This window comes from Pezoporus flaviventris, unplaced genomic scaffold (assembly GCF_033815535.1).
Source record: "Pezoporus flaviventris isolate CSIRO_AGI_PZ_B2104156 unplaced genomic scaffold, CSIRO_AGI_Pfla_v1 ptg000015l, whole genome shotgun sequence".
NCBI lineage: Eukaryota > Metazoa > Chordata > Aves > Psittaciformes > Psittacidae > Pezoporus > Pezoporus flaviventris.
In genome coordinates, this window is record NW_026892563.1 from 3,633,081 (window position 1) to 3,653,729 (window position 20,649).

Here is a 20,649-nt window from a genome sequence, read left to right on the forward strand (position 1 = left end):
TCAGTCAAATGTTTACTTTTCATTACAATCATTAATTTTTGAACTTAAAGAATAATCTCTCTCACATCCTGAATTTAATTTAACCTTCTCAGAAGGACTGGGCTTTCCTGTTTAGGAACCACAGGAGATGTTCTTCTCCACTGGCCAGAGCTGAAACTAATACCCATGGCATGTTTGTTTATCTCTTATCTCTGGGGTTAGATCACTGCTGTCAGCTTCTCCCTTGTTATCCAGCTCCTGCTACTGCTCACTCAGTTGTGCAGGGATGTCAGTTCCATTAATAACCTGAACACCGTGCAAACAGATAGTGCAAAACAGGTGAAGGGAGAGGAAATTGTATTTAACCCCGATGTTGAAGCTGTCATTTTTCAGACTTGGCCATAACTCCGTAAGGCCAGAACGTGCATGACATCAAACACTTGTGACAAATCTCATGCTTGAAATAGAAAGAGGGAGAAAGACGGATGGGCACACCTGCAGATGACCAGGGACCAGGGTGAATCTGAAGTTTTTGTAGCAGAAAAGCAACATGAAAGCATTGGTATGCCAGAAGACAGATTGCTTCTTCCAAAGGGCAGCAAGTCCTCCACTGCCCCGGGAAGTCTCAGGCAGTTCCAGCTTTAGCTTTCATTATCTTTGTTGTTTCACCAAGTCAAACTTCCTTCTGTAGAGGAACAAAGACATTGTAGTGCCCCTGGCTCAGCAGTAACAGATATTGACGTATGTGAGACCCATTCTCTGTATGGAGGAGTCTACAAGGACATGCTCAGGTGTCTACTTGTCATTACCTCTCTATTTTCAATGAATATGCATTTCCTGACTGAGGTGATCTCTATGTCCTGTGGTCCTGGGTTCAGCCCACCTGAGCCACCAAGAGGAAAGCTGCCTGCCCTCTGGGAGTGAGCAGAAAGTTCAGCAAGGCAGGGCTGTGGGCTGTGGTTCCCACAAGAATCCTCAGCCTTGGGCATCGAGCTGTCCAGGAACAGCAGCCTGAGCAGCACTTTAACTTGCCCCGGTATTGTACTAGTCATGGAGGTTTGAAGCAAAGCTGTGAAATATTTAAATGGCTTCAGGTACTAGTATTGTTGGAGTTTACTTTTAGAGGTGCTTTATCACAAGGAGGTAATTCCTTTAGAGGCCTTTCAGATGCCAAGACACTGTGCCTAAGAATAAAGCCTTCTTCAGCTGTCCTTCTTTGTGAGGGAGCTGTGAGGTTTCTTGTGCCCAGCTTTCTGGGTAAGTGGCGAGTTCCATCAAAGTGAAAATAAATATATATGTATAATTCATTTAAAAAATAAAAATATACAAAGTTAGGAAATAGTGAGGGATTTGGTCTTGAGTAGAAATTAGAGCATTTCCTGCATATGTTTTTTCTATATTCTGCAGCCTACATTTTTGCCTGTGTATACATTTGCTTTCTCCCATATATTATAAGGCATGGGCAACCTGCAGCATCCTTATTGGTACACTGCTGGTCAGGGTCTCTGTTCAAGCAAAAGGAATTTCTCCCCAGAGGGAAAACTTGCAAGTCCTGAGCCAAGTAATTCTTGTGTTTAGGTCCTTGGTCCCTATTTCAGTTTTAGAATCATGTAAGAACAAGTCTCTACCATGCCTGCTCTCAGCTATATCTAGACTGGATCTGATTCTCACTGGTGGCTAGAAACAAAAAGAGAATTTTTCACATCCTATTCACTAACAAAAAAAAAAAAAAAAAATTGCTCTGCAACCTTTGCTTAAACAAAAACAGCCTTGAAAAAGGTAAAAGAATATGAAGTGATGGAAGCAGAAACTAAGGTCAGAAGTTGTCCTTCCCTGGAACAGGTTATTCAGAGTTTTGCATAAAACTGCCAAAGGAAAAGCTGTGGTTACCCATATCCCATACAGCTGTGAGGGAGAGAGAGAGTCCTTGCCCTTTCCTGGTCCCTGAGGCTGCTCCTCTCTTAGTGTTTGGTGCTAGAGATCTCTTCAGCACACCAGGCTTTTTGGGTCCTTGGGACTTTTATTTTGTCAGTGCAGTGGTTTTTCTTAAACCTGTTGTTTTCCAGAGCTAAACCAAAAACAACAGAGAAGATTTTGCAGCAAGGTGGGTGTGTTTCTTGCAAGAAGTGGCATTAAAGTGGGAGTACGGATTGACTGATGAGCTCTGGGGGTGAACAGTGGAATGAATGCAGGAAGGAGTTTCAACAAAAAAATGCAATATAGCAATTTCTGCAGCTCACTAACATGCCAAAGCCCAGTTAGTTTTTTTTGTTGTGTCATTCCAAATCCTTGGGATTCTGGTGCAAAATTAATTTCGTAAGGATATGTAAAACGTAATTTCAAAAGACAGATACATGAATTTTGAGTTAGGGATGTGTGTTTGGTTGTGATTTGTTGTTTGTTGGAGTTTTTTGTTTGTTTGTTTGTGGGTTGTTTTTTTGTTTTTGTGTGTGTGTTTTGGTTTTGTTTTAAGAGAAAATTTAATTGGAAAACACAGAGGATTGCCTGAAAATAAAGGCATGACAAGGTACAGTCTTCTAAAGTGCTAAGGACATATCCAATATTAACTAGAGTGCATGGGCTATTAGAGCCCCATGAAAGGCAGCATATATATATATATATATATATACCTGCATAATATTAATTACAGTCTGTACTTCCAGCTCTTGTTTCTGGCTTGTTTAAAGTGCAGCTGGAGGAGCTCCTACTGTCCACATATACCCCAGTATAGTCATACCCTAAGTGATCTGCAGGTTTTTAGAGGGGAATCCAGTGCAGAAATCTCCATGCTGGAGTGGACCTGTCACTGCTGCCACGGTGCTGTGATGCCATAGCTGGACCTAGTGCAGGCTCTGCATATCTGTGCACTATCCTTTCTTGTGGTCTGTAGGCATGATCCCAGGTCCCCTGAGAACCCAGAGACCCTTAAATCTGCCTGAAGAGCTGTGGAAAGTAATGGTTATGTGCTAAACACATCTTTTGCCAGGGACTCAGTTGTGCTGCTTTGCTGTGTAAGTGCATGTATGTATTGTATAATTACAGAGGAAGAAGACATTTGCTGTATGCCATGAAGAAATTTATTTCGTTTACAGAGCTGTGGTTCTGTTTATCAAAGACAGCATTTATGTCTGTCACATATAATATTCTTTATATAAAATAATGGAATTGTGGTAATTGTCATACAGAAGTTATAAATGAAAAATATAATTTAAATAAAATTGAATTCTTAGCAAAATTAAGACAAAGCTGGCAGCAGAATGAGATTGGAACTAAGCTGGTAGGAGAAAATATGAGTAGATCTATTAATTATACTGCTGCATTGAACTGAGGAGTTACATTTGTGAATTTTTCACAGTGAATTTGTGTATTTATAGAAGTAAAACTGTTTCACATTTTCTGTGATCTAGTTCAGTTCTATTGCTAAAAGAATATAAATAATATACAGGATTAGTTTAAACTGAAAGTTTAATTCCAGTGAAATTGTCATCATAGTGCTTGAACCACTGAAAGCCAGAAGCAAAAGGGATTTAGGGCTGGGAAGAGTGACATTTTGATGTATATTGTTGCTTTTCACTCTTCTGTGCATGGCAGTCCTAGTAAACTTTTAGGTGCTTGCAACTTTATGGTTAGTAATAATAATATTGTCATTTATTGTCTAATTTTGGATATTAAGACTGAGTATATAATCCCAACCAACAGTTTGCTCTGAAAATTTTGTCCCTTTTGCCTCTGTTTCCTAGGATGGTAATGTATGGTATGGTATTCTGAAGTGTAGTAGGTAATATTTTCTTGTCGGTAGGTTTCCTTTGAATAAGGCTTTGGTTTCAAAAGATGATGAAGACAAAGAGGTAACTAATGTAACACACAACCCATTGCTGTTCCTTCCCCAGTTTTCCACATTGTATGTTCTGAGCACTTGTCTTGTACTAGTTCCAACAGTTGCTGGGTCCGTGTAGTGAGTGATTCAGCTCATTGATGTGTCAGAAAATTAGCTGGGGGAAAAACTTGCATAGATTTATGCTGTGTTAGTGAGCTAAACAGCCTCCCAGAAAGATGTGGCGAGAGGTGAGGCAGCCTTTGGAGGCTGTGAGTGAGCAGAAGCATGGAGAGAGATGTGAAGAGCAGGGGAGAAGAGCAAGGACTAGGACATACTTTTTTCATTTGGCAGGACAAAGCTGTCAGATGGGCTCAACTACTTTTAAAACCACAGTGTATATTTTACTGAAAACAGCTTTCTGTGTATGTGATGAGTGTGATTATTCACATAAGTCTATCTATTTATCTATCTATCTATCTATCTATCTATCTATCTATCTATCTATCTATCTATTTTTAACCCCTAGCCTCAAGCTATTACAGGAATGGAATGATAGCTGTATTTTCCATCTTCATAATAGAATAATTTAGAATACCAAAACCAATTACTGAAATACAGAGGGGAGGGTTATGGTGCAGTGTGAGGTGGTGGTATGTGAATGATTATTAAATGAAACACCAACTCTGTAAATCTTGAAAAGTCTACAGACTTTACATTATTGTGATATGCAAATATAAGAGAAAAGTTAAAGCCAAAGTTTAACAATAAGTAGTTTTATGATTAGCTATATTCTGGAGTATGGATTACAGTCAGTTCACTGCATGTCAGGCACTCTTAAAAACAACCATTTCAGGCCAAGTGTTTGTATTTGAGTTGCCACTTCACTTTTTAATTGCAGTTGATGATGTGCAAATCCCTGATATTTTATGTGGCCCCTGCATATGAATGCATGAAATAATACACACCATTAAGGTGGGCCCAGTCCATCTCCCACTCAAGTCAGTGGCTCACTTCCTACCGATTTCTGTAGGATTGGGCATTAGCCCTGTGGTGAAAGTTTTCCATATTTTGCACTCTATTTTTCTAGTTTTTCTATACACAAAACCTACATAGATGCAGTGATATTTATGCAGCAGTTTTAGCAGATGGCTCTTGAATCATCTGTTTTCAATGAAAAATGAAAAGACCAGACACATACATAAAGGCTGAATTAATCTTTGTAATTAAATGGAACATTGCTGTGAATTATTTTAGCTTTCCGAATGTATTTCATGCTAATTTTTCAGTGAACTGTAATTGTATTAAATTTTTATATTTTTAGAAGCTTGAAAATTATCTTCACAAAGTTATTGTGAGTCAAGTTGATATATAGAAGATCTGTGTCAGACTCATAAAACTTTGTCAGGGTGAGATATATGTTTTGTTTTGATTTAGTTTGGGTTTTTTACAGCAAGTACAATACGTCAGTAAGTGATGTTGCTAGCAGGCCTATAAAATACCCAAATCATATTCCAATTGTCAGAAGGCTCACATGCTAAGCTTGGCTGTCAAGTGAAAATTCAACCAGACTGGAAATTGGGATGCTTTGTAGCACTGAAAAACATGTGCATTCCCACATTGGCAAGTTGTTAAGTCAAAAGTGAAAGGTCATTTATTATTTTGTGTCTGTAGTAAACTGACTTGCAATGCTCTCATCCTGCCAGAAAGACATACTGATGATGAAATCCTGTGTGGAAATCAGTGGGGAAACTTCCATGCGTAATTAGCGGTAGAGGGAGTAGTCCCACTCTGAGTCTTCTGCTTGAAGCCTGCTCTCGCTGGCTGCTGGGATAGAAAACAGTTATCATGACTTACTCTAAAGCACTCTGCTTCTCTGCGTCACCCCCTGCAAGAGCCTGTTGGTTTTAGTGGCAGGGGAGGAAGCATGCAGTGATGAGTTTTAATTTATTCGACAGCCTAAGGTAGGCTGACTACTTAATAATAGCTGGGGGGAGAACCCCATCACCTCTTTTCTTCCTGTACACATGGTTATTTAATATGCAAATTAGAGAAAGGAGTTAAATGAGCCTTTAAACCATAAAAAAGTTGTGCACGGTGTGTTTATGGTTGAGTCATGTGCGATTACCGCACGGCTGGTTCTTGTACATTTGTCACATTTCATTTGCTTTCCCTGTATGTATGTGCATACCTCCTGGAAGGCCAGTCTCTTAAACATACTTTTAATCTTATCAACGGGAAAATACTGAATTCATTATCAAAGAGCAAGCCAGTTGTAGAAGAGTTATCCACTTCTTGTGCTGTATGAATAAGGAGTCTTTGAGATGCTGTTAAATATTACCCAAGTGAACAGAAAAGAGCCAAGTAAGCAATATGGAAATTTAGAAACCTGCTCTTAATACAATGCTTTCTAACTAGTCTGTTGTGTAAATTGGGCTGTTTGCTGGGCTCCACTGAATAGGCTTGGACCTCATACAAAGCCTGTGGGAAGAATCTGCTGTGGAAGAAGAGATCCAGATGGATGTAGCAGATATTCCACAAAGACCCCAAAATATTCATGCAGTGAAGTGGGGATGGACATAGCATGGTCACAACCAAACAATGGTTGTGCACCATGGGTTTCAGGGCAGGGCCCATCTCTGCTTCTTTCAACAAAGAAGAACTGCCGGATCTAGGCTGGCTTCATAGTCCTCTGTGTTTACAGCCAGTGAGGCATGAATTTATTTGCTTTTATTTGGAAGACAGGAAGAAATGAAGAGTGTCTTTAAATGATATAACACAGCTCAAATCCAAAAATATTCTTTTATGTGTCAAGAAAAAAAAAGATCAATAATTTTTGATCGACACTGTACTGGCTAAATCATTAATGAAATATACTGACACAGATAATCCTTACTTTTTCTTTAAAAGACTCTCATGATTTTTCACAAGTTGTGCTATAAATTGTTTTTAGAGGGTTTGCTTTTCATCGTGTAAGTTGGGGTTTAGATTAAATCTGTTTAATCAAAATGTGAAGGGGCTCAATTAAGTAGACTTAACACAGATACTACTGTGATTCAGTTAGGTACTTGGGAACACATGCAGAAGATTAGAGATTCATCAGACTCGTTTAAGCAGCTGATTTAGTAGAAAGTAAAACTGATGAGTTTTGCTCTTTGCTTTCTCAAGACTAGTTGCAACTAGGATTAAAGCACTGGAAATGGAAAAGGAAATTTTCCAGTTCCTTGCAAAGTTCAGTCACCTGGGCCTGACAACACCATCAGGAAAAAAAGAGACACTCTTGATTATATACAGGCTTGCAGATGAACTGTGCTTCCCCCCACTACCACCTTTTTATTCCCAGCCCATGGACTTAAAATACCTTGAAAAACTGCTCTACCTTCTGGAAAATTGAGAAAACATTGTTGAGAGTTAATTTGGCTCATTTCATATTTCCTGTTCAGCATTTGTCTTCCATTGCTTTTTTTTTTTTATCACTAGGGACATTTGCATGACAATGGGATTTTTCTTGTTTAAGAGATCATCTGCTGCTGCCACTAATTGCCTACCTGAAGTTGTAATCTTCTGTTTGTGACATCTTAATTATCTCAACCACAATTAATTGTGATGTCACAAATGGAGGATTATGACTTTGGGTTGGAAATGCAATAAAGAAATTGAAGTTTGATGAAGCAAAGAGGCCTTCTTGAAAAATAAAAGATGGGACAAAATAATTTTGATTAAATGAAGGCAATCCTCCATGAGCTTCCTTTTTACAGTCCTGGAACAGACATTTCTAATTCTTGCTGTCATAGGAGGCCCTCTTGTATTGAGACAGTATGGATGGGGAGATCAGAGAGAGAATTTCATTGTGCAGGAAGAGAGATCTTCCAGGGGAATTGTCCCTTGAACAGTCACTCGCTGCAGCAAGAGGGAAAGTTGGTGGACCCCAGAGAGGTTCAGGATTTGCCTGCAGAGAGCAGAATGCAGGGTTGGTATGGCTGCAGTTGGTTTAAAGACCTGCCCATTTATAGCACTTCATATCTTGCAATATTCATTTGAGTTTAGACATCTGAGTTTGAAGAACAAATTTCCAGAAGAGCTTTTTTTGATCAGCGAGGAGAATTCCAAAGAATTCAGGAGAAATTATACTCAGCATCCTGAAAACATACAAAGTAAAAGCTTTGTGCTACCCTTTTGTGCTACCTTTATTTCATCATGTCTTTAATTTATTCTTTGTACTTGTCGTATTCGACTTCATGGTATGTTGCCTTACCCTTTTGTATCCTGCTGCTTTTGTTCTGGAAATATGTTGTTTCCACAAAGATGCTGGGTGGCTGGTGAGGGTTAAAAAAAGCCATATGCTGAGAAATAGTTATATCTGCCAACACTTTGTTTTATTTTTAATTTTTTCAAAGGCAAACGCAGTTATGGCAAAAGTTGGTTACCCTCAATTTATAATGAATGAAACATATATTAATGAAGACATCAAAACAGTAAGTGTCAGACTTGCAGATTTCTTCTTTTACATATTGCATCCATCTTTTACATATTGCATCCATCTTTTACATATTGCATCCATTCTTTGCTCTGTTTCACTGCTATCTAAAATCAAAGCTTCTCTTTTGTTTGGCATGCATCTGGAGTTCTGATTTCCTGGTTATTTTTAGATATTGAATTAAGCATGCTAACTCTAATATCTAAATTGTTGATCCCTGTCTGTCTAAGTGAGATGACCATGAGGCCTGCAAAGAACCTTACTGCTATTAAGCATTTTAAAGGTTAGGCATACACAGCCATAAATTTTGCAATTACTTACATAAGTGAAGCAAACCAAAAGCATTTATTCTCAAAGTAATGGTCTTCAAAAATTGTAATGCATATTTCCTTAAAATATCACAATTTATGATGCCCAATGTAAGCTCTCCTCTCCATTGTCTACTGTATTGCTTATAACTGTAACTAGAGGTCCTAACCAACGTATAGGCCTAGTGTGCTGGCTGCTGGACAAGGATACTGTGGAGGCACTCCTTCCTGACTCACTATCTCTTCAGCCTAACTAAGGCAGGAAGGCAGATGATCAATAATAATATATTTTACCATTTTCCAAAGGGAAAAATGTGGCATGCATGTCCTCAATTTTATTTTACAGACAAAGTAGAATCACAACTTGATCCTGAACTGCTAAGATACAAGAGTGCTAGTCATTTTAGCCAGAGAACATGAACAGACACTAGAGGCATAATTTATTCAGAAAACTTTGAAGAACTAACTCTACCAACCTAGTACTTGTTCCTGGAAAGAGCAGAGTAAGATGGTGCTGTGAAGGCAGTGTAATGAGAGAGAGGATGTGACCAACTTTATCACTCATTGTGCAGATTTTTTTTTGCCCAGATAAGTAGTAATGTCTAGTGAAAAACACTTGTTAATCATGGGTGCAAAACCAGAGTTTATATCTGAAGTTCCGCATCCTTACAAGTCCCAGGATTGACTGAAACCGGTGACAAGGATATCATCTGGACTTATCATCTTCCCTTTTCTTGCATAGTTAATTGTGTGCATGTGTAAGGGTTGTTTTAGATTTGGAGGTTTATAGAAGCATGGAGTCCTCTGTCTGTATACATTTAATGTGTGAAACAGTAAGAAAGCAGTGGCAGAACTGTTGGAGAGTACAGAGTATGAAGAATTTGTAATAAAATGCAAAATGAACTGAAAAAGAGGGCTTTCTTACTTTTTTTTTTTTAAGTGGTTTTAAGATGCACTTTTAAAAATAAAAGTAAACCTATTTCCTTCTGGAAAAGAGGTTGTCTTAATAACAGCCATAGAAATGTGCAGTCTGCAATTCATCATTGGGCATTTCTGATTTCCTCAGCTGCTCTCTGATCAGCGAAGAGCTTTTCCAGTGTTCCAGTCCCTCTTGTAGATCTGTTCAGCCACTGTTTCTTAACTAAGCTCGCATAATATTTTTTCCTCCTACCAACTGTAAACATTTTACTTCCTTTGATAATGGCTAAAAAATCAGGTGATTACGTTGTTTAAAATGAAAGTCATGTTTGTTTTCTGTCAGCTTTTGTTTCCTTGGATGTGCTTTAAAAATGCCTGTGCTTTGTCTGTACAGCTGAAGTTTACAGAAAGTGACTATTTTGGCAATGTGTTGCAAACTCGCAAATATGCAGCTCAATCTGATTTCTACTGGCTGAGAAAAGAAGTTCCAAAAACTGAGTGAGTAGACAAAAGGCAAATCTACATAATCTTCTATCAATATGTTAATTCATATTATCTGATTTATACAGTTGATGTTTTAATAGAATTATATACTCTGCAACATATTAGGATACTAAAGGCCTACAGGGAACCCCCCAGTAATTCTGAAACTCATGTGGATAGTTTTTTTTGTTGATTTCTAGGTATGCCTGCTCTGATGCACAGCAGTCAGATACTTGCAGCTTAATTTAATGAAAAAAGGGGTAATTGAATCTCAACTAAAAATGGATTATGTCACAGTTAAAATTTGGAATGGTACAGCAGGGATTATGAAAGAAATTTTCTAAGAATGGAAAAATGAGTAAGAGATAATGTTATCATTGGTAATAATAACCAGCATTGTTAGTTACCTGCTGATGATAGCAATGATATGGAATAAAACATAATACAATTTATATATGTTTTTATTTATTTGTAAACATCAGGGTGCAGATTGTGTCACATACTGTCATAAAATACATGAGAGAATCAATCTCTTTCCTTACTGGTGGGTAATCAAATCCTTAAAATGCAAATTAAAACCTAAACAGAACTTAATTAGTTTAATCATGCTACTTAAAAATTATTCCTTCTGAACACAGACTGAAATTGGTGCTGCTGCTCAGCTCCTCTGTGGTATTTTCTTAGGGCTCCAGAAATTCTAACTCAGTCTCAATCATACCTTGTTCTGGGGGTAACTGAGCTGTGAGTGAGGCAGGTAAAGGATATCAGCAAGACAGGCACAGGCTATTCCTGATTAGAATATTGTAACCTGGCCCCTTATTTTTGAGAGGTTATTTATAAGATAGTTTAATTGCAAATTTTACTTTCTCATCACACCCTTGCCTGACACTGCAATGGTTAATCCCAGGGAATGAATTTACAGCCTTTCCTTCTGCCCTGGATGCCAGGGCTAGATTGTGACAGTACATTCTCTTCTGACCAATAGTTTTCATGAAAGCAGTGAGATAATACTTGCCCTTCTATAGCAACGGTGATCAGCAACCTCTTCCCCTTGAACAGCATTGGGCCAGCACTAACACAGAGCACACAGTTTCTTGGCACAGTGGGAAATCTTTCCTGTAAGGAAATTAACTAGCAGGTAATCCCTGACTGTACTCCTCAATGGCTGTAATGTGAGAACTGTTGCATGGATATGCTTAAAAAATGAAAGTTTTACTTGATTGCCCACTAGAAGATTGAACACTTTGTCATGCTTGTCTTTACCATCTTATTTCAGGGACTACTTGACATCAGTCCCTTCATCAACATTATCTTGCTTTTCTTGGCATCCCGCAGGGCATACTCTGGCCTGGGGGATCCCAGCTGGATTTTTGCTGTCTTTCCTTTGTCAGCATAGCTATATGCTCTGCCTTTGCAGGGCTAGGGCTAATCCCCACCTGAGCCCTCTGTCATAATTATTCATGCTAGGAGATTATTCTACCTTTGTGCCTGTTTGGTGATTGAAAAGGGCTCTGAAAGTGATGTCACACTGTTTGCTTTTCTGTGTCTGCTGAGGGGTGTGAAGGTGCTGACAGCGATTGTCATCTCCAGTCTTTTTTATTGCAGTAAACCGGTAACTCCCAACCGCTGACCTGAGGCGTCTCAAATGTGGTCTTAAAAATATCAGTACTTGCCACATTTTAACTATCGCACTCTACTGCTTTCTCATGTTTTCACTTCTCTTTTTTTTCTTTCCTTTTTTTTCTCCTGCTTTTGTTTTGGTTTGGTTTTTGTTGGTTTTTTTTTTTTTGAGCTTTTGTACTTCATAGAACTCTCAGATCTTTGGTCCACGCTGAAGCTTCCCACTGTGTTAAGACCTACCTTTGGCGTTTTGTTTGTTTGCTTCATTTCTTCTTCTCTCTAGTTCAGTAGGTTGTAGCATAGCATTTACATTTCGAGATCAATTTTATGAGATTGTCCAAATTGTGAACTGGAAAAGATAAATAGGAAAATGAGTGCTTAAAGAAGTTGCCTGCTGGTAAAGTAATATTACTCCAAAAATGTAAACCGCTATATTTACTGTCCAGATTTCTCAGCAATATTATTTCAAACTGGACTCACTTTCCTCACCATAGTCAAGTAAATGGAAAATCAAAATGATGGTTCACTCAAAGCACCAAGGAAACACCACATAGGAGCTGGGAGATACAAAACAATGGAGTTTGATAAAGCAAGGAGAAATGTGAATATCGAAGTGGAAATCAGTTATTCTGGAAATTCAACAGTTTTGTAATCTAAAAAGAGGAAATTTCCCCAAAAGCAGAAGTAATGATAAAAATTCTTGTCCTCTTTTCTGCTCCCTCTCATCCTAGCAGTTATCTGCCTTACAGGAAAAAAGAAGTATGGGGGAAGTCAGGTGAGGCATTGCTCAGGGCATGGATGGGGGGACATACCCAGCCCAAGCTGGTACTAAGAAGCTGTGACAAGGCATGAGGGTGCTGAAGCTTCCTATTCTGCCAGTCCCAGGGGCCAGGGCTCCCTGTGGGCACCACAGATGCCAGAGGTACAATTTGCTGGCCTCAATTGCTGATTTGGATGCCAGCTGTGATCCTAACAGCTGGCTGGGGAAATGGTTGTCATCTTCACAGCTGGCTCTGTCAAACAAGAGAAGTGTTCAGGTATCAGGAGAGAAGCATACAAAAGGGATTTGTGGCAGGAGCTGGGGAATATGATGCATATTCCTCAGGTTGAATTGAAGGAGCTGAATGGAGAAAGTGAAGCTGGAAGAGGGGAGCATGGGAGGAAGTGGACCAGGTATGAAGGCGTTTATAACCCAGGTGAGACACAGAGCAGAGGGAGGTGAAAGGCAATGTGTGGGGAAGTGGTGGCCATGTGGAAGGGAGAGATAAAGGAAAACCAGGGATTGAGTGGTATTTGCTTATCCATCAGTGGAGCTGTATACATTCATACATACAAACATACATACATGTGTGTGTATATGCAAGCACAGATCCGTACCTTTTTAACAGAGATTTGATCTGTCCTTAATGCTGACATAATAGTTAGTGACAGATAGATAGCAAGGCATCAGAGGACTTCTTGGGCATATCATTTCATTATTATTAATCACTCTCCTTTGAAATCAGGACATCTACCTTAAAGTTTTCTAGACCTGGCCAAATCTTTCTTCACTTTTGACTCAGCTTTCAGTGCTGGAGATGTTGGTATCTAGTAACCCTGTAAGAGGACACAGCAGAAGCATACTATGAGAAGATTCCTGGGAGTCCTTCAGGACCTATTCCAGTTTCTTGACCACACATTAATGTTTGTAAGCCCTCGCTCTTGGTTCTCCACAGGGGAGGGCAGCTCTGAGAAGTGCTGGGCTGGATGCCATTAGGGACAGTATAAAAACTCCTTCTGCATAAAGGGAAAAGAAGCCATGAAAGACACTGGGCAGGCTGTTGTCTGCTGAAGAGATGCTGTTGGTAAGCTCAGAAATCCTGTGGGTGGACCTGCCCTGGAGAGGAAAGAAGGGAAAGAAGCCTCCTGGAACCGTTTCTTGGTCTTTGAATCTCATTTTAAGCAGTGGTGTGGCACTGGAAGCTGTGCCCAGCCTTACTATCCCAGTTTCATGCCCAGTCCCAGGGGAGACTGATGGCAGCCTGGCTTAGGTGGCTAATCCTCTCTGAGTCTACACAGAAAAATGTATAAAACAGTCTAACAACAGGAAGATTAAATACATTTTTGAAAGTTACCTTGAAGATTGCCCTTTAGAAGTTTTTCTTTATAATTCTTTCTTCAGAAGCAATTTTCCAGATTCCAGCCTCATTAACAACTTTGTACAGCCTTTCACTCCTAACCAGGTTAGATGTTTTGCATTCACAAGTTCTTTTTTCTTTACTTATATGAGCTTAAAAAAAAAAAATCTTACTTGGGACATTGAACACAAAATCCTGCTCCACTTGAGAGATTTCTTCTAATTAAAATGGTTGACAGAAAAAAATTGAAAATTCAGTTTGTGCTTTACAGACAAATTAACAAGCTTTTCCCTGTACAGTAAAAATTTCCAGCCACCCCTCTTCACCCTTGGCAATGTAGTACACTATACTCTTAACTTGGAAAGGAAGATATCACAGAGAAAACTGTAGCCTAAATGAACATAAACCTAATAGAGCATCTGCCCCACTTGCTATCTCAGTGCAGGTTTCAGATTTCAATTCTACAGGAAAAATTTCAAACTTACAAGTGTCAAGTCTACAGATTAGGTTTCCTCTGATGCAGTAGGCAATAGGTAAGGTTATGGGACATCATTCAGAGCTGTCCTTTTTCACATGTTAATAGCAAATGAAAACAGTGTAAACAATTCTAGATGTTTTTGTATTTCGTTTAAAAAGTTTAGAGGTTAAATAGGTGAAGAGGTTAACATCTGTTATACCTGTCTTTTTTTTTTCTATCCTTCTGCTAATAGATCAAATGAAATTGTAACCAGACCCAGAGCAAATGCCCAGGCAACCTGACTCCAAATAGGAATGGGAGAACTATCTCTAAATTTGCTTCACCTTAAAATTTAACAGTGACATCTATTTGTTACAGACCTTCATATAGTAATTCAGTGTGTTATTAGTTAAGGTCTGTCACTGAACGTTCAAACAATTCAAGAAGCTCATTGAAAGAGGATGACAGATGAGAGGTGAAGCTGTTCTGCTAATCTGAATGGAAACAGTCTTGGTTATTTCTGTTTTTTTTTTGTGTAAAATGCTCCCTAAATCTTTTTGAGGGTGGCTCAGAATGGTACAACAAAATGCTGGAGTGAAAATATGCTCCTTGCTGAGTGTCTAAACATCAAATATGAAATTCAGCAGTCTACTCTGCTTGTCACTGGAGAAATCATATTCTTCCCAACTCCTTGTCTCAGCTGCTAAGTCTTCTCTTTCTAGCTGCTTAAAAACATAACAAACTTTATACAAGGTAATTCTCGAGGCCTCATTATGAAAGAGTAATTTGGAAAGAACTTAGTGCAGTTTTATAGTGAGAAAATGGAGGCTGATATCAGTCTTTGGCTCATATTATGTTCAGGAAACAGGATGGGCTCTGTTATTGTAGTGGTAGATCATAAAGAAAGAAGCATTCTCGGGATGGGAATGTTGTGATGAGACTTAGCTGCTAGCATGTCAGTTACAAGTCTATGAGTTCACAGATATGAAAGCCTGGTGTGATGTCTTCCCTTAGTAGCTGCAGACTAAATGGCAACAGCCTTTGCAGTTGTTCTCCAGTAGAGTGAGGTGCATCTCTGCTGGCAAGTATGTTAATCGCTGGTTAGCTCCTCAATAAAAACGGGTGCAAACTTGTTCTATTACAGAGGTGTTGCATGTCAATTAAGAGCTCTTTAACCAATGCTTGTGGGGGTTCCTATCTTGAACTACCTGTGGTGAGCCCCTGGGGCTGGAGCAGCTAGGAGGGTGGGGAGAAGAGCAAAGCACATTAATCTGTTTTGAAGTATTTGTTATCCATCTCAGACTGTTGATCCTATGACTGGAAATGAGAGGCCCTGTAAGATACTTGTTATGAGAAGGATTTGTAAAAACGGAGGATTTGTTGCCCTGGAAGTTTTTCTCATGCTTAAAACTTACTGTTTGAGAGCACAGAATGGCTGTTTTAAGTAGAACAAGCCAGCAGGGTGAGGTAGAAGTCACAGCACTATGTGTCTTTGTTCAAACTTACAGTAAAATCTAAATTAAAGTGTTGAGTGTGTCAGATGCGTTCTTTCCTCATGAAAAAAGGGATAGAGTCCTCCAGAGCCACCGCTAATTCTGGAGAGCAGGTCCCACCACAGAGGTGGCTGGCTTCCATCCTTCAAAACAGTAGAGCTGATTGCTGATGTGAACAAACTTGACATTGATACATAGCTAATTAAGCCCCCTAATTTTTACTTTATCCCCTCATCATAAGCATTCTTTCTTCAGTTTCCCATTAACTCACTACATTACCTCTAACATTTAATCTCATTATTATAGAGGAAACGGAAAACAACCTCCCCCTGCTCCTCCCCTTCAGAATCTCCGAGTAAAAAACCCAGGGAGAGTGATACGTGGCAATTAGAGCCTATAATGCAATGGATGGTTAAGATACTTACATGATATCACTCTTTGCTTTCATTGGTTAGTTTTTCTTGTTGCTGCACTATAAAATAAGCCACTCAGCTTTGAAGATTGGAGAAATAGATAAATTTATTGATAAAAGACAGAATTCTGCCATACTAAAACTCTCCCCTTTTTTTTTCAGTTTATGTGAGAACATCAGTTGTCAGAAAACCAGTCAGGATCTGCAGATAACTCATTCATTTGATGGTGCTATTCTGAAGCACAGATTGTGTATGCCACTGTCACTGACATCACACTTCCTGTGTTCTGATAGACCTTCCTTTGTCTTACTCTTTGTTTTGAGCTCCTATTTCTTATCTTTGAAAGAAATTTTCCAAATCAATTGCATTCCATTCATTTGACTTTACAAAACTTCCAAGTAATGCATTGCTAAAGACATCAGGATCTTCCTGTTTGGACATTTACTAGAGCTGTTTCTAATTTATTATGAATTAACCCCTAATTCTCATGATTTTACTACTTTTATCTCAGTTCTTCCTTATAAGATCAGAGTGGAATCTTGGACTCAACTCAGAGTTTCATCTGAGGGGATCTGGATCTTGCTGAAGGCAGCTGAGATTTTCCACACATATGGGTGAAGCCATTATCAGTGTAGATGAGGTTAAACTAAGCAGATTCATAAATCCTATTTGCTATTCAAACCTAGGTTTCCCTCCAGTATGCACGAGAAATCTAACTATGAGAAGAAATCCTAATATTCTTTTAAAATTTGATTTGCCTTGCAAGAGGTCCATGTGTTTATAAGCATGCTGATGGCCATTTTCATTGAGTAGGGCACAGAATCTGTTTATTTTGAATTTAGGTTCCCAGAAAGCACCTGCCCATGTTTCTGGCATCATCCTAATTATTCAAGTTGTTGTTCAGCAAAGTGCCTGAAGCCACTTCACTTGTTTCAAAATTCTCTAATTTCAAGAGGGAATTTCTCCACACGTGGTTGAAAGGCACCTAACAAAGTTTTCACAGCTGCTATCAGTGTTGCAGCTTCTGTTGGGTGAACTTCAGCTTATCAGCCTGGCAGATCTCACAAGCAAGAGGGTAACTTAGAATTAAAAGGATTAGGTAATAGGAAACCTAACAATCACTTCTCTTGAACTTTCATTGCACTTAAAATAAATCCATTAAACAGTAGCTTTCAATGTTCCAGAAAGCATCTAGGTAACATGTTGAAATGGAGAAATACTTTAATGTAGCTTGTCCTTGACATTTTCCTTCCTTTTCACTGAGTTCACTCTACCTTTGCTCATTCTGTTCATAAAGTTGTGTAAGTGTACTGACAGCTTATTTCTTTTGCTCTTACTACAGGTGGTTTACAAGCCCAACGACTGTAAATGCTTTTTATAGTGCATCTACCAACCAAATCAGTGAGTATCTGACTTCTGAGCTTCCTTATAAAGTGCTTGTTTAGGAGTTGTATGTGTCAAGCTCCAGATAATATCTGTACAGTTTTGTGTGTTTGTGACTGAAAATAAGTGAGAAGGTAGTTCTGGAAACCCCAGGGTTCCCACAGATTTAAATTACTGTTGCTTGACAAGTTACCACATGTCAGCTGAGTCGTAGTGGCCATTAGCTTAAATCACTTTTATTAAAGCTTAATGTTTCTGTCTTCTGTTTTCTGTAGCAAAAAGATGTGTACACATACCTCCATAAATATACAGTGATAGCTGCCTTCAGTCCTCTAGTTTTAATAAATATGTATCAGTAAGCATGACTAGAGAAGACTGTGAGACAGACCAGAAAATCTAAGAACTGGTGGCCAGTGGGTTTGTTCAATGCTTTCAAGGACAAGAAGTGGTATCTGTAGTTAACTTAAAATTCTTACCTGTAGAGTCTGATGAAATTATCTCGCATGCACAGTAAAACCTTTCTTCTGCTAATTTTAGTTACTGGCGGGTTTTAGAGAGCATAAATCTGGATTTGGAAGCACATGAGGTGAAAGAGCTGAGTTTTTCAAAGATGTGTGTGGATCTGGATATTCACTCCCATTTATTTTAATGGGACTTTGCATCAGAAATTTCTAAGTGGCTATTAAAGTCTACACCAGTATTTCTGTGTACAACAGCACTACCTTTACCCTGACATTCTTTGCTCTTATATAAGGCTTGCAGGTTAAATCAGCCTTCTTGCTCTGTGCTGTCAGTGTCTGGAAGGCAGCTGCCATAATCTCTGTGGTCTCAGTCCCCAAGGACAGGCATGTCTAAAATCGTTGAGTGACTTCCCCTTTTACTTCTGCATCTCTTTTGGTTGCAGAGAGAATTACTTTTTGACAGGGACAATGTGAATATATCACACTGAACAGGTTACAGCAGAGGACTCACAATCTGGGTCTGCTGGTATCTTCTCCTACCTATTTCTGTAAACAGTTTTTGCTGTCAGACCACTCACTTAAATTCTTTCGACTCCAAGTGAGATCATTTGTAAAGTGTGTGTGACAATTAAGCAGTTCTTTTGCTTAAATCTATTTCTAGGCATAGACCTCTCTACCTTCACTAGAAGGTTCCCATCATTAAACAGCCACTTTTTTGCTGATCATCTGAGGCAGATTTCCCTGAGCTGATCACAGCTCAGAAGTACCTGTAAAGTGTGACAAGTGCTTTTTCTGCTGAACTAAGCACCAGCCACCACTGCTGCTTCAGATGTACTGTGTGAAGAGAGAGGAAGACTGGCCACTGCAAAATGAGAACCGTTGCTCTTATGTCTTCTTTAATATTGGGTCCTTTCAAGTTTCAGTAGCATTCGGCTGTCTCAGCCTCTCTGCCATGGCACATTAGAGAAAGCTGTAACAGAGGCTGGAGTGACTGAAGCTAAATTTCCCACTCACTGTCTTTAACAGTGTCACAAAGCAGAGAGCTGTCAAATGTAACCTATCAGTCATGGGTGTCGAGGCAACTGTATTTTCTATCATAACTGCTGACCTTATTATACTGCTGCTCACTGTCTTTAGGACTGTTCCTAAAAGGAAAAGGATTTAGGTGGCTCTTTCTGAATAAAACCCTCTCCTACCTGAGAGAACGGTACAAATGTAATCATGCCCTAAAAGCAATGTACATTAAGAGGGAAGATTTAAAGAAAGGCACAGTACAAAGTCTTCCGCTGTTGGCTGATGTGATTTGCAAGGGAAGAGGCCCCAGCGGATGTGGGAGGAACATGCTTAGGCCTGAAGCTGCTGATGAATATTCAGCACATCGCTGTTGAGTTCCCATTAATGCTGCTGGGAAAGAACTTCAGTGCAGGAAACTGAAGTTTGTGAGCCCATACATACTTGTATAGCGTGATGTATATGCCACACAAATCTCACCCACAGCAGTTACAAGCTTACTGCTTTGCAGCTAAGCTTTCAGTAGTAATCCATACAAAGTTCTGCCAGCGTTGGTGATATGCTACAAAAACTGTGGTCTTTTTAAAGCTTAGTTAAACAACAGAAAAAAGTTCTACAATAGAGAGTAAGTTGAGAATAAGAAATAAGCATGAACAATAAGCAATTATAAAATAAAATATAAGGTTGTGATAAAGCAAGCCCAAAAATATTTTGAAGATCAACTTTCTAAGAACATAAGAAATAATAATAAAACCTTTTTTCAAACACACTGAAAGAGGAGAGTGTCAAAAATAAGCATACGATAATTCTTTGCATTGGAAAAGTTTGTGAAGTTCTTATCCTGGAGGTTTTTCTGATGGGAAGTAAGACCCATGAATTCAAATCTAGGGTCAATAGAAGGTACTTTAGAAGAAATTCATAAATGAACTGTGACAAATATAAAGACCAGATTATGTTCTCCCAGGTATTTCAAAGGAACTTAGACAAGAAATTGCCAAACAACCAGCTTTGATGTATAGCTTATCACTTACAGTGGCCTTAGCACAGGAAGAATAGGTGTGGCACGTGTTGAATGCTATTTTTCAAAAGGGAATCCAGAGGGATCTGCATAAAAAGTCATTCTAGAGCCTATTTGAAGGAAACTATGTTCGCAACATGAATGAATAAGAGAGAAGGAATAACCATATGATACAATTTTTAGAAAAAAAAAGTTCTTTTTTTTTTGAAATCCAGAAAACGAATAAGTGTTCATGATGTGCTATCTTTATTCCATAGAGCACTTTCCCAATGCTATTAACTGGACGTTATCTTGGGAAAGAAAGGTTCCTTGTTTTCAAAATAGGAGTTATGAGGATCTGTGCTGGGAAGCAGATGATCTGAAAAAGAGGGCATTCTGTTCTGAACAAAAGAGCAGATGGATATAAACTTGTTCCAGGAGGAAAGGTCTCTCTGCTACTGATTGCTGGAGGGTAGAAAGATACACTAGTAGAAAAATTGCTTCCCAGATAGGTGCCTGATGCTCTTTCCCTACACATCTACTGGTTACTGCTGTTTTTGCTCTTGGTAAATGAGTTTAGTAAGAAGGACAATTTCAGGAACAAGAATTTGCAAATGCACAATAAAAATTGTTTCTGGAAAGCAGCTTCTACGTTAACTGGAAAATACCTGGTCCCAAAGTTGATTTTAAAAATTAAGACTGTTCAGTTTGGAAATGG

At 38.9% G+C, this 20,649-nt stretch overlaps 1 protein-coding gene across 1 annotated transcript in view; it reads left to right on the forward strand.

Moving 5' to 3' along the window:
- PHEX (phosphate regulating endopeptidase X-linked) overlaps positions 1 to 20,649 on the forward strand; it is a 95,477-nt gene that overhangs the window by 54,473 nt on the left and 20,355 nt on the right. Inside the window, exons 13-15 of the mRNA XM_061453271.1 lie at positions 8,191 to 8,268; positions 9,891 to 9,994; positions 17,422 to 17,480. Of these exons, the coding sequence (XP_061309255.1) occupies positions 8,191 to 8,268; positions 9,891 to 9,994; positions 17,422 to 17,480 (241 nt within the window). The remainder of the gene's footprint in view (positions 1 to 8,190; positions 8,269 to 9,890; positions 9,995 to 17,421; positions 17,481 to 20,649) is intronic.